Source organism: Liolophura sinensis, chromosome 11, assembly GCF_032854445.1.
Source record: "Liolophura sinensis isolate JHLJ2023 chromosome 11, CUHK_Ljap_v2, whole genome shotgun sequence".
Classification (NCBI taxonomy): Eukaryota; Metazoa; Mollusca; class Polyplacophora; order Chitonida; family Chitonidae; genus Liolophura; species Liolophura sinensis.
Window position 1 is genome coordinate 26063965 of NC_088305.1, and position 14084 is coordinate 26078048.

General features: G+C 39.5%; 1 protein-coding gene across 1 annotated transcript; it reads left to right on the plus strand.

Moving 5' to 3' along the window:
* The first annotated feature begins 1038 nt into the window (after positions 1 to 1038).
* Positions 1039 to 13770, plus strand: LOC135477666 (solute carrier family 23 member 1-like). The gene is made up of 12 exons (XM_064757849.1): positions 1039 to 1162; positions 2826 to 2920; positions 4131 to 4213; positions 4592 to 4773; positions 5606 to 5726; positions 8399 to 8555; positions 9255 to 9404; positions 9752 to 9855; positions 11097 to 11226; positions 11693 to 11836; positions 12816 to 12911; positions 13396 to 13770. Exons 1-12 carry the CDS (start codon positions 1068 to 1070, stop codon positions 13692 to 13694), a joined length of 1656 nt encoding a protein of 551 aa, XP_064613919.1. The 5' UTR covers positions 1039 to 1067; the 3' UTR covers positions 13695 to 13770.
* The last annotated feature ends 314 nt before the right edge of the window (positions 13771 to 14084 follow it).

Consider the following 14084-nt stretch of genomic DNA (forward strand, 5'->3'; position numbering starts at 1 on the left):
TAATCATTGTAAGACCTAAGAAACGTAGAGTGAAGACTTTTGATAGAATAACCTTGACACACTAGATTTTGCAGTAATAACTCTTGACGTTGATTGAAGTTGTCACACAATACACAGGATCTAAAACATGCCACACGGCCAGATATGTACACACCATATTTAGGACCCTTCGGTATATTGCTGTCCAAGAAAGGATGATTTATACAGCACTTTTATTTATTAATGTTATATTATACTAAAACTTGAAAACAATTTCGATCCTGGCACTGTCAGAAACATAAGTTACAATGAATTTGATCACAGTTTTGGCGACAAGTTAAAAGCAACAGGCCACTGTATAAACCAGATTGTTCACGCATTTATTTCTATACACGTGCCTTAGTTTTGTTCTGTTTCTCATTTGACAGGACACAGAAGCACTCGCCGACGCTGTACGACCACGTGACCTGTTATACTCCGTGGAAGAAGTCCCACCTTGGTACATGTGTATCGCTTTGGGACTTCAGGTGAAGTTTGTTTCTAATTTGTTTTATTTATCTGATTGGTGCTTTACGCCGTACTCAAGAATATTCACTGATATGACGAGGGCCAGCATTATGGTGGGAAGAAATCGGGCACAGCCGGGGGAACCCACAGCCATCCGCAGGTTGCCGTCAGACCTTCCCACGTATGGCCGGAAAGGAGGCCAGCAAGAGCTGGACTTGAACTCACATCGACCACATTGGGGAGAGGCTCCTGGGTCATTGCGCCACGTTGGGATTATAACGAATGTACCCACATGCAGTTTTCTACACATTGGCCCACTCTGCTCGTTTTGCCTCCCACTATTATGCTGGTCGCCGTCGTATAAGTGACATGTTCTTGAGTACGGCGTAAAACAGCCATAAAATCAATAAACATATGAGTCCACAAAACCGACATAAATTTATTTTTATTAACCAACATATTCAGTTTCATTATTTACCGGTTAAGCATTATCGCATGATATGGTGCTCTCTTTCCAGCAATACCTGACAGCGTTTGGTGCCATTTTAACGGTACCTCTGGTTCTGGCACCATTTTTCTGTATGGACAAAGATGATGTTGGAATCAGCAATGTCATCAGCACCATCTTCTTCGTCTCTGGACTGTGTACATTACTGCAGACGACCATTGGCTGTAGGTGAGTGACGAACGTAAGGGCCTTTACATCCACAGGATTACAAGCCACTGCAGGTGAAACCTGCAAGCAGTGACTTGTACATCCAAACACTCTGCACTGATGTAATATTCTGACAGGCCTAGAGTATTTTAATACAAGTTTCCACTTAATGGAAACGTAAAGCATTCTTTTGTCCGAAATACCGTTGGCCAAAATCAGTTGAGATTTTGGAGGAACTGCATGAGTCCGGTTAGTTAAAAGTGCATTTTAAAAATATCTACTTAAAATGTTCCGTTCCTCAACACCCACATATCATGCCGTAATGTTACCCACACTTTGTGTTCTGTTTTTCATGCGCATTTATCATGCCATACTGCTCTCCTTACGTAATACACTGCTCTTTCACAAACATATATTGTTAATTATATGGAGATTTGCGTGAGCATGCAGCCTCATATTCGACTGAGAGCAACGACATTTTCAGAGGACCGAAGCCAAATACCGAAAGACGAATTTATCATCATAAAGAACATTTTCCAGACGTCAAACTGAGAAAAACTGGGAATGGCCCAAAAACAAATGCCTTCGAGAGTTGTCTCCCTTGTTACTCTGCCCTGTGTCCAGTTCAACATATGTGCGCAAGGGTAATTGTCATGGTAACACGTGCTATTAAAACTGATAAGTTTCCATGACAGTTGCACATGTCACATTGTTAAGGACGTTTTGTACACCGGACCCTTCCTATAATGTTAAGGCCCAGTAGGTTTTCAGTAAAATTTTGGTGTTAGCCTGATTCTTTCCGACAATGAGCGGAGGTTGTGAGTGATCTCCCTTTGTATGGGCTGTTCACGGGCATTAAACGTCGGTGTTGTCATGGGGCTGTAGTGCTGTTGTTAGCTACGTTGCCATACGAGAAGCTACCGTATCAAATTCAAGTCACAAACAGCTGATTTAGATCAAGGTCAAGTACAGTGTTGTTCAAATAAAAGGCGCGAAGAAGACGAGGCGATGACCTACAGTGGTGGATCTAATTCTGGGGATTTCCTTTTCGGAGGAAAAGTTTTCGATTTGGATGATGATGTGAGTGATAGAATAAGAGAAATCTCGACACTCTTCACTCATTCTCTGCCCGATCAACGGTTCTCATGCACAACAACTGTGAGAAATGTATGCAGTGGCCCATCTTTTTTCTGGCCATAAACCAAGTTAAAATTGACTTCACATGAATATATCTCCCCCTTATGTCCATGCATCATACTCTACTGTTATCCACAAACAATGTTCAGTTCCCTTAAGTGCATATATCACACTATAGTGTGATCCACACACAATGCTCTGTTCCCTAATGTCCATATATCCTACTATATTGTCATCCATAAACAATGCTCTATTCCCTTATGTCAATATATCATACTATATTGTTATCCACACACAATCGTCTATTTCCTGATATCCATATATCATACCAGAGTGTTGTCCACAAACAATGCTCTGTTCCCTTATGTCCATATATCATACTACATTGTTATCCACACACAATCGTCTGTTTCCTGATATCCATATATCATACTATACTGTTATCCACAAACGATGCTCTGTTCTCTTATGTCCATATCTCATGCCATATTGTTATCCGTACACGATATTCTGTTCCTTACGACTTTATTCAACTTTGTCCGCTCAGGTTGCCTATTGTCCAGGGAGCGACGTTTACTTTCCTGACGCCAACGATCGCCATTATGTCACTACCAGAATGGTGCTGTCCGTTCACGGATAAGAGTAAGTTTACATCACATTTGAAACGTTTGAAGAAAAACACACGTGTCTCAGAGAAAACTTCGAAAACGAAAGTTATATTTCAAAATGACAAGTGATACATTCTAGAATTAAACCACAATCTGTGTCTTATGTGGACCCATAATGTCCTGGTGTTTGTGATGTGAAGTACATACGTTGTTTTGTCAATGCCGGAAGAGCCCTTTTATGTGATAGACGTTGTGAATCATCTGATAACGACCGGAGAATGTATTTTACGAAACCACCTACATACAAGTAAGCATGCTGCACAAAATGTGTGATCAATAACAATTCTTCAACATAAAATAAATGATCACATGCAACTATTAAAGAATTCACTTATGTTTATTTATTCTGATAAGATTCTTTCAAGCGCAAAAGATTTGCAGTAAGTCAACACCTCGAGATCTCTTGGGTGTCGTGCGCACGAGATGTTTTTCTTCTATGTCGTGGTTACCTGATCTCCAATTATAGTCTACCGGCCCGGATAGCACAGTTGGTAGAGCGTCCGCTCCGGGACCGGTAGATCCAGGATCAATCCTTGGTCGAGTCACACCTAAGACTTTAAAAGAGGAAGTTGTAACTTCCTCGCTTGGCGTTCAGCATGAAGGGGATAGTGCAACGACTGGTTGACCCGTATCAGTATAATGGCTCGGGCGGGACGGCTTACTTGCCTTCGGTAAGTCGTCTCAGTGATGCAGCACTAAATAAAAGAGCGGTGGAAATCCGTCCTGCAACAAGGAGGCACATTACACGTGCATGCACCCTAATGATTCCTTCGTCGTCATATGACTGAAAAATTGTTGAGTACGACGTTAAACCCCAAGCACTCACTCACTCACTCCAATTATAGTCATGATCTTGGTATTTTTGCAAAGTCGTGCGTGCCGCATAATTCTGTATTCGTATATCGATTAATTATCTCGCTTTCTTCTGCTCCGGATGTCAGTGTCATTTGTGTGATACCTTACCAACAATATGACTTCTCGACAATATTAATTGCCACTGTGGTCCAAGATTGCTTGATTCATGAAGTTTTGCTGAAACAGAGAAACAGTATACTGGAATTACATAGGGCCCATGCAGCCAAAGTAGAAATGTGGTTGTGCTTTTGTTTGATTCAATAATCTAAAAATTTCCCGATCTTTTTAGCTATTACATCTTATATTCAACACTCTTTTCTATATGAAAGACAATTGCAGCTTATCCGAAGCAGAGATACCGACAGTGGGAAGCGATGAGCATCGTGCAATGTGGCAGGAAAGGATTGCAGAGGTTAGCATTTTCACATGTTTACTTTGACAAGTATGAAAAATTGTTCGCTGGCTTATTTTGATATTTTTAAAGACTGTCATTATATTAATTTCTATACATTTAGAGAACATAAAAAGCGTGCAGATTAAATGTCTTTCATTTTTGTTTATGTTTGTCAGAGCAAAGAAAAACGTGCAAAATTTACACATGGTATAGTAACAGCCAAGCCCTGTGTTTAGTTGTAAATTGTTTCTAGAATCAAAACTAAAGCATTGATTATTTTCCGTATGTTGCATTTGCCTTACTCTCTATTTAACACTGGACATTCGACTCCTGAATTTGCTGGGTCATTTATCCAGAGGACAATGCTAATGAAATAGTGTGTTTTTCTTTTAACAGATCCAGGGAGCCATTCTGGTGTCAGCGTTGTTCCAAGTAGTCATCGGCTTCAGCGGTCTCATGGGATTTATTCTGCGGTTCATCGGACCTCTCGCCATAGTTCCAACGATCACTCTGATTGGTCTATCATTGTTCGGAGCTGCAGCCGCTCAGGCGGCAAACATGTGGTGGATAGCCGTCTTGTAAGTTGTTAGGAGAGCAGATCACATAAGCCAATTTTCAAACAATTAGCCATGTTTAGCCACCAAAAGAAAAAAAAGAACAAGACAAGAATTAACGAAATTTATTGAGTGGGAGGTGCTGTTTATCTTGGTGCATGTTCTAATTCACTATGCAGAGAAATTTGCTTTGGGTCAGTTACCACGATGTTCGATTGGTATTTTATTTATTTAACAGTAGATGAGTTCCATGCAGGAATTGGATTGCCTCCCCTGTATATGGATTTAGTATCTGTGTAAATATCAGCAGCAATGATATACTGGTTACACCGGTGGTAAATCACTGTGATGATGTGACGCTGACAGCCATGTTTTACCATCATGGCTCCCCACAAAAGATGACACTTAATGCATGGCTTGCCTTAAAGTCATTAATGTTTTTTCACTGAAAAAAAAACGACGAATGGAACGCTAAGTGCACACATGCCCCCTTCACTGTATCGATATCATTCTAATGCATTGTAACATGGATACAAGTCACGGACTGGTATTACGGAAAGGTCAGCTTTTCGGGCCCTACATACAGGGTTATTGCCAGTGACCAATTTTTAATAGTAGTAACCAACTGATATTGTCATTGAGCCACTGCTATTGCCAGTTATCAGCCTACACCTTTGTGGATAGGTTGGCTTCCTCAGTCATTTACTGTGTATTTTCTGCAATAGGTTTATATAGGCAGAAATACTTGTAGACAGAAACAGAACAAAATATATGTTTGGGCTGGTCGATGTTTCCTAGTGATACGTTTTATTGTCTACTAGTATGTATATAGTACCTGGTGTGGGTTTCGTTTCAGGACAATGTTTCTAATTGCGCTGTTTTCACAGTACCTTCGGGACGTCTCGATCCCTTTTCCTGTCTACAGAAGGGGCTCAGGCTGCGGTGTATACTTTGTGCCTATCTTCCGGTTATTTCCTGTAAGTACACTTTACACGTTTAACCTCAGACGTGGCACAGGTATTTTGGTTTTCAGCATTTTCAACAATATTTAGATAATTTTATAATGACATCCGGTCAGTTTCAATGTCGATGTATTTATATTGCTACTACACTATATTTTGTGTTGGTGTTTTACACCATACTCAAGACTATTTCACTTATACGTCGGCGGCCAGCATTATAACAGGAGGAAAGTGGGCAAAGCCCTGGGGAAAATCCACGACGATCCGCAGGTTGCTGCAAGACTTACGGAGAAAAAGTTAGCATGGGCTGGACTTGAAGTCACAGCGACCGCATTGGTGAGAGGCTCCTTACTTCACTATAGAACACCATGCCAAAGACACCAGACATGCCGAATCGCTGGTCAGCGTTATTGGCTCCAAACGGACAGGTATTTCCCCCATCTTTCAACCTGACAGGATGTCGTCTTTGTCGTGCTACTAATATGGCATATAGCTGAAAGTCATTTCATTAACGGAAACTGCTAAAATGTCAAGAGTACAACAACGTACACATTTGAATTTGTACACAATTCTCATTGGACTTACTCCATATCTATGCCTCGAAACAGACATGCGTATACCTTCTGTCAACCAAGATTGACGTTCCGGGTCAATAGTCGCAAGGTCAATTCCCAAAACGACGTTTAACACAAACTACCGAAGATAAAATGATGTTGGAAGGACGCAAGGTGTGGTCAAGGCGCCTGAGTGAAATCTGTATTCAAACCGTGTACCATGTTAGAATATGAGTTGTCGTTGATAAAATATGTATCTCAGTTCGCTCAGATACCGTGCCCAAAACTATTCCTCTGCCGCCACAGTTGTCTCCACTTGCATGTGTAACAAGAGGTACACGATCCGGTGCAAGTCATGTGGTGGAGAGTCGATAAACTTTGAGAGTAGTAATATGTGTGTTGTTGTTGTATCCTGTTCTCTTTTGTCTATTTAACTACAGGACCCTCATCCACTAGAAGCCAAGTAACACGAGATAATGGGGGATTTTTTGTGGCTACTCATCACCTTAAACTTAAGCAAAAAGAGTCGTTTTTTCTGGCGTTCCGCTGATAAGGTGGGCGCCCTAACACCTTGATAATTACAGTAACTTCAGGTTAAACGTGAAAATACCACCTCCTACATATTTTCTCTCAGAATTTCTCTTGGACCCTCTTCCAATTTTCCGTAATATTTCGACGATTTGCATTAAAATATAAACGACAACGTCACTGAGAGTGAGAAGAGATTCAGCGATGGAAGTAAGATAGTTAGCAAATAGTCACACTTAACGAGTGTTTTCCGGTCTCTCGCTAGGCTCAATGCCGTGTATTCATCCAGTAGAATTGGACCGCTGCCTTGGACACACGAACAGTTGCTATCAAAGTTAGATATTTTATCATCGACAACTTATATTGTAGCATGGTAAACAATTTGAATGCTAATTTTACTCATTCTCCTAGAACAATACCTTTACAACATCATCGGAAAAGTGATGACTGTTTCTCTTTGCCTGATTTCGTCTTGATTCCGTACCTATATTTTCCTAGTTCTTTAGTGGTTTGTGTTACACGTCGTTTTGAGAATTGGAGAGAAATGAGAGTCCGGATACCGAAGTAGGCCTGGGCGCCATCTGTGTAGGTTACGTGTAGCTCATCGCAGTGACTGTATTCTAGGTAGCATAATTTAGAATAACAAGACATCAGGTCATTCTGAGTTGCAAAAATATCGAGGGGTCTGACATGAAATCGATGTTCTTAATCTTACGTAAAATATGGAATATCACCGAATGTGTCTGCTGTACATATGCTTGTATTTCATTAGGAGATAGTCATATTTTCCCGATTGGTTTCACAAATTTTTAACGCTTATCCTGGGCTTTCCAGATGAGTTTACAAAATTAAATTCTGTCTTTAAGGCAAGTCTTCAACTAGCTTGTGCCGCTTTAACTTTAATTAGCCATTTTTAGAGGTTCCACCTAATCACAGTTTACTCCAAAAACGGAAACTAAATGGAAACGTTACCTCAAGGGAGATAACTGGGTGGGACCCTGTTTAGACAGAAAACCGGTAAAACAATATCTGAAGTTAAAATTCCCAAACGTTTTGTGAATAAAACTAGCACCACTGTCTACATATAATTAATTTTAATAAGGCAATTTCCGATGATGTCGGGAAGACATAGATGCCTATTATCAGATGCACAAAATCCAGTACGTGCACCACAACACTTTAAGTTTAAACGTTGAAAGGTTCCTATTTGTATTAAACCCCTTATCCGACTATAAAACAAGAAAAAGTATAGAAGTATTGTCAGTTATGCACTTATTGCAAACCCATCATGTTAATATAGTTGCAATCCTCATTGCAAACCTATCATCTTTATATACTCGCTATCCTCATTGCAACCCATCGTGTTTATATAGTCGCTATCCTCATTGCAAACTTATCATGTTCATATAGTCGCCATCCTCATTGCAAACCCATCATGTTCATTATGTCGCCATCCTCATTGCAACCCATCATGTTTATATAGTCGCTATACTCATTGCAAACCAATCATGTGTTTGATGGGTTTTGTCTCTGAACAGCAGCAACAACAATTAAATAAATCGATTAGTACGTTAATTGTAGGCTTTTCCTGTCTTTCTTCATCAGGTGCTGCTGGGCATGTGCTTAGCTTGGCTGATCTGTTACATCCTGACCGTGTCAGGAGCCTTGACCTCTGACCCTGAAGGCTGGGGGTACCAAGCCAGGACCGACTCGCGGATTGCCGTACTTAACAGCGCCCCCTGGTTCCGATTCCCATATCCAGGTATGAACGTCTAGTTTGAGATGCCACTTTGAAGCCAAGTGCATGTATAATCCGTTTCATTTGTACAGTGAACCAAACATAAAATAGAATTAATATATTTATAGGAAACGATAAGCAGTCTTATTTTATCAATTCACTTTGAAGCCAAGTGCATATATAATCCGTTTCATTTGTGCAGTGAACCAAACATAAAATAGAATTAATGTATTTATAGAAAACGATAAACAGTCTTATTTTATCAATTGGCTGTGGGATTTCATGTCTTTATTTTTAGATTTGCACTGGGCATTCAGAATTTGTTTCATACTAATTGAGAACAATACAATTATTGATGGGGTATCTAGATTTAAATACTCAACAGAACACTTCACATGGGCAAAAGGGGTGGGGAAAAATTGCATAAACTCATTGATCAACAATATGGAGGATGAACTGACTGACTCACGGTCAATTCATCTTTTTTTTTTCAGTTTTTATTCATTGATGATTTATGCCGTTCTCAAGAATATCTCGTCTAGTATTATGGTGCGGGGAAACCGGGTGGGGCCAGGGGTTAACTCGCGACCATCGCCAGGTGTACTAATGACTACCGAATATACCACCCTAGATAAAGCACATAGGCTAAGTAAGTGCCATATATCTACATGCATAATATTGCCGATAGGGCGTTAAGCCCAAATCATTCATTTATCTTTTTAGGACAATGGGGCACCCCTACTGTAAGCGTAGCCGGTGTGTTCGGTATGTTGGCTGGAGTCTTGGCCTCCATGGTAGAGTCAGTTGGAGATTACTACGCCTGCGCCAGGTTAAGCGGAGCTCCTCCGCCCCCTGATCACGCAGTGAACAGAGGTAAGTAATGAACGGTGCTTTCCTTGGAAATTTCGTTTGACAAAAAGTATCTTGAGTAATTCTAAACTGTGGCAATGAATTACAAGTAACACAGCTGAATTTTTTTTACTCAATTCTGCTTAAGTTGCTGGTATTATGTCGCAGTTTGCTACCATTCAAGACTCTCATACATGAACAGTTAAAACAAAAATGACGAACAGTGGCAAACTGACAAGAATACTGGATTTCACTTGGAGGGAGTCTCTCACACTGTCGTTCCTGCTCTGGTTTTTACTCTTTACACACTATACAGTTTAATATACAAATATGTTGCTTAGTACTTATTTGCTTTATCTTTGCTCTGTCAGGTATAGGTATGGAGGGTATAGGGTGCATCTTGGCCGGTGCTTGGGGCTCCGGAAACGGGACTACTTCTTACAGCGAGAATATAGGAGCAATCGGGATTACAAAGGTAACGGTATTGCACATTGTAATGAACTTTACTGAGTATTCCAGAGCTCTCCAAGGACGGTCCCACTTCCATGGCAGTCTCTTTTTCCTATGAAAAAAAAATGAAACAGAAAGAATATGAAGTATCCCATTGTATATACAATGAGTTCATTTTCACATTGTAATGGATTCCGCGTCACCAACCCGTTTGGCTCTCTTTCATGTGCCTACACCGTAAAATAAGTGTTTCGTTTATAAACAGATTTTCCTTACACTTAAATACTAAACCTGTCCTGTTGATTATTCCTAAGGACAGTGTCGTAATTAAAGAGATGTGTTTATTAAATCAATCATGTGAAATAGTGATGTAGTGGATATTTTCAAGAAGCAAGAATAGTCCAGTTAACATGGCTTCAAGTGGTCCACTTTATAAACTTTATACTGTTTATCGTAAAAACCGATGCACATGTGAAAGTGTTTACTATAGTAAACATGTGACATATTTACCGGTGACATTTACTATGAATAAAGTCAGGTTTACTGGACTATTTTGTGTATTGAAATAACTCTCTTTAATAACTGAAGATAGACTTTATGAATAAACACCACGATGTGTAACAGAAATGTGTTTATAAGTAAAACACTGATATTTAGTGTGTATAATTGAAATATGTCGTGAAATAACAATCAAGTAAATACTAAATAAATAGGCCCTGAATAAATGTTTTGGAGAAAGTGACAATATTGAGAGAAGGCCCATTGCTCTAAAATTCCACCTTTGGAATTTCCTTCTAGATTCTATCTAGCAAACTCCCTCTGGTTCACCTTCGACTTTTGATTAGAAAGTTTACGAGGTCTTTTATACAATGAAATTGGATGTTCGGTCTACCTTTACGTACAGGTGAAAGTTGCATAGTTTACGCGCATGCGCAACCATTGGTGACTTGGTTACTCGAAGTTTTTCACAATAAATCTTTTCGACAAAGCAATAAACTGTAAGGGATTTTCACTGTTTAATTTTTTTACTCGATCATGTCATTTCTATAGAATTTTCTTCACTTTTTCTCAGCTTATTTATTGGTGTTTTACGCCGTACTCAAGAATGATTCATTTATACGACGACGGCCACCATTATTTTGGGAAGAAACCCACAGAATCTGGAGAAAACCCACGATAATTCTCTTCATATGGAAGGATATAGAAAGTGATATTCCATACGATGTCCATCCTTTACGATAAGAGGGCTATGTTCATTTCCCAAAGGTTGGAAGTCGTCGCGTAGTGCAGGTGGGAGGGCTCATCATGATCATTCTCGGGTGTTTGGGGAAGTTTGGAGCTCTGTTTGTCACGATTCCTAGTCCGGTCATTGGAGGCATGTTTATGGTCACATTTGGTAAGTGCCATCGGGACATTTGTTCCTCGCCATCGGGATATTTGCTCCTCACCGTCGGGACATTTGTTCCTCGCCATCGGGACATTTGTTCCTGGCCATCCGGACAACAACTATGAAACATGTAATGCGACCAATCTTTATTTTTATTTTGTCTAAATGCTTCTGATATCTTTGTCAGAAAAGATAACATCAGCTCCTTTGCTAAATCGACAGTATTTCTACGTTTCGCTGTTAGAATAGGAATTGTGGCAGCTGTGGAATGCTCCCGTCAAAATGCTCACTGTCGTATTGAACTAAACCTGTTATTTTCATCACACGTTTGGTAGTAACTGTGAGATAGTCATGTCATAAATTTGACAAATGTCTGTCGTATTTGATTTGAAATTTGTGGCATCAAGAGGATGGTAGGGCCAATAAATTGAGTATCCATTTTCGTATTGAACTAAAACTGTTATTATCTTGACAGGCATGGTGGCAGCCGTGGGATTATCAACGCTTCAGTTCGTAGATTTGAACTCGTCACGAAATCTTTTTATTCTTGGATTTTCAATATTTTTTGGTTTAAGTTTACCAAATTGGATGGGGAACAATCCGGGAGCTATTAAAACTGGTAAGAACGTATTATCCAGGGAATTTATAAAATTATTTGAGCAGATGTAGGTTGGAGAAACACCAATCACGTTGATGTATATTCGATCGCCAAAGTTATCTTACTTAAGCTAACAATTAAATAAGGCACCTAAAACGATACTCATCTGAGACGCTATTTGAGGAATTCTACATATGAAAAAAATTTGGTTAGGGAAGCAAGCCTTTCCGTGTTCAACATATGTTTTGCTCATTCAATTCGTTTTACCGGAGTAAGTTTTACTGTTCTAATAGATTAAAAAATCACTGCTGCTGCTCGAAGCAGAACTTTTCGAGGCATTTGACATGCCAACAAAAAAGAAGTCTCCCATGGTTGGCTTTCTTTATTCCGCTTGGGATTAATTGTTGTTCTTTTTTTATAAGGTAATGGTATAGGGATTCAAACGCTACAGTAAAATCAGTATAGTGAAAGGTTTCAGTGGGAATCCCAGCTGACTTCAATGAGTGCCGAAATTTTGACTATCTAAAATAAGTCAATAATTGAAACATTGATGTAAAAAAAGGAATCTAAAAGTACGTATTTAAGGTTTCCTGTGGTGTCGGTTCTCGACATTTCAGACTCAAGGAACGTGTTTGTTCTGAATGCTGTTAATGATACTTAGGCATCTTTAAGACATACCCTCGCGGGGATTGAGACAGACAGTATCTATACTTTAACATTCAAAAAGGCTGCGTTATGCAAAGCTCCAAAAGCATGTCAATTTTAGAGTTTAGAGCCCATATGTTGAAGTGACGTACCTATTGTGAAACGTAGGTAGAAAAGATCTTTTTCACCCATGTTTTTTAAAAAATAAACCGAGAAGGCCAAGACACACAGACCTGCTGTTGTCTTGTAGCATTTAAGCTAAAGATAAAAAGTATAGTCAGCTGCTGTCAAAATGGAAATGTCATTTTTTTCTATTCTTATAACTTTTTACGTTCGGTTGCAAATCTTGTTCCAGGAAGCATCATTGCGGATCAGATCCTGACTGTGTTGTGTAGTACCAGCATGTTCGTGGGCGGCTTTTTCGGCTTTCTACTGGACAACACTGTACCTGGTACTGTCTCCTTTAGTATTTCACCATAATGCAGCTCTTATTATTTCAAATGTCAACCCCCAACTAACAAAACTTTTCGGCTAAAATCGTTTGGGGTCTGTCTGCACATTAAAATGTACTTCGTCTATAAACACTTTTAAAATACCTAACAGATACATTTACAAACACTGTGTTATTAATTAAAAGGATATCCTTTTATAGTACACACTTAATCCGTTTACATAGTAATGTAATAGATGTCTTAATACACACAACTAGTCTAGTAAGAACGACTTGATATTATTAAGTGTAAAAATCCGACAAATATGATATTACATTTTTTCGGCTTTTTACATTTTATAACACAAAGTTTTATTTACTGGACTATTTCTGAAAATATCGACATTAGTGTGTAAACGTTTCATATTTATATAACAGAAATGTGCTAATAAATGAAACACTTATTCTTGGTGTGTAGTTAATTAACCCATGCTTCGTGTTTCAGGCACAGCCGAAGAACGAGGAATCTTACGATGGCGCAAATTGTTAATTACCACACATGCGGCCTCTCATGCCACATTCGCGGAAGACACGACATATGATCTCCCCTTAGTGCAAAGATTTCTCAACAGGTGGAGCTGGCCAACTTACCTTCCGTTCTGCCCCAGTTTTAAAGGATTTGCCGAATGTTGCGGATGTGGAAATAAGCTGACTCCTCCTGAACACGTGCAGTCCCGAGAAAACGTTGGATATGTGAAAGATGCTGAGGAGAGTAGCAATTACGTCATTACGACGTCTTTGTAACACCTGTGTACACTCACAGCTGTTATAAGCGTAAATTACAGACTAATTAACGATGTATTCGCGTTTGTTTGTGATTCAAGACACAATGTACTTTCTACGCATATGTATGTTTAGGTTCTCTAAAGAAAAACACCCTGTAGTGTTGCGCAAAGAACAGTCCATGTGGCAGACACAGGGATTTGTGATCTGAATGTGGTGCGTTTTGGTAATAAGGGGATTTTCATAAAGGGGAGTTTGTGTTGAAGTCTACAAGCGTTCATGCATAGCTCAAGAGGCTACTAAAACAGATTGTACTTGATGGTGAACGACTTTCACTATTAAATACAGTCGGTTTTCTGGGCGCAGTCAACGACGTCACATTGCCTCAACTTCCTTGTTTAGGTTGGCCAA

What these genes read in the sequence shown, in the direction of transcription:
- LOC135477666 (XM_064757849.1), top strand. Translation starts at nt 1,068, where the DNA reads ATGGACAAAGATGATGTTGGAATCAGCAATGTCATCAGCACCATCTTC. An exon ending in CAGACGACCATTGGCTGTAG is followed by an intron (nt 1,163 to 2,825) that starts GTGAGTGACGAA and finishes TTGTCCGCTCAG; the next exon opens with GTTGCCTATTGTCCAGGGAG. An exon ending in GTTCCGATTCCCATATCCAG is followed by an intron (nt 8,556 to 9,254) that starts GTATGAACGTCT and finishes TTATCTTTTTAG; the next exon opens with GACAATGGGGCACCCCTACT.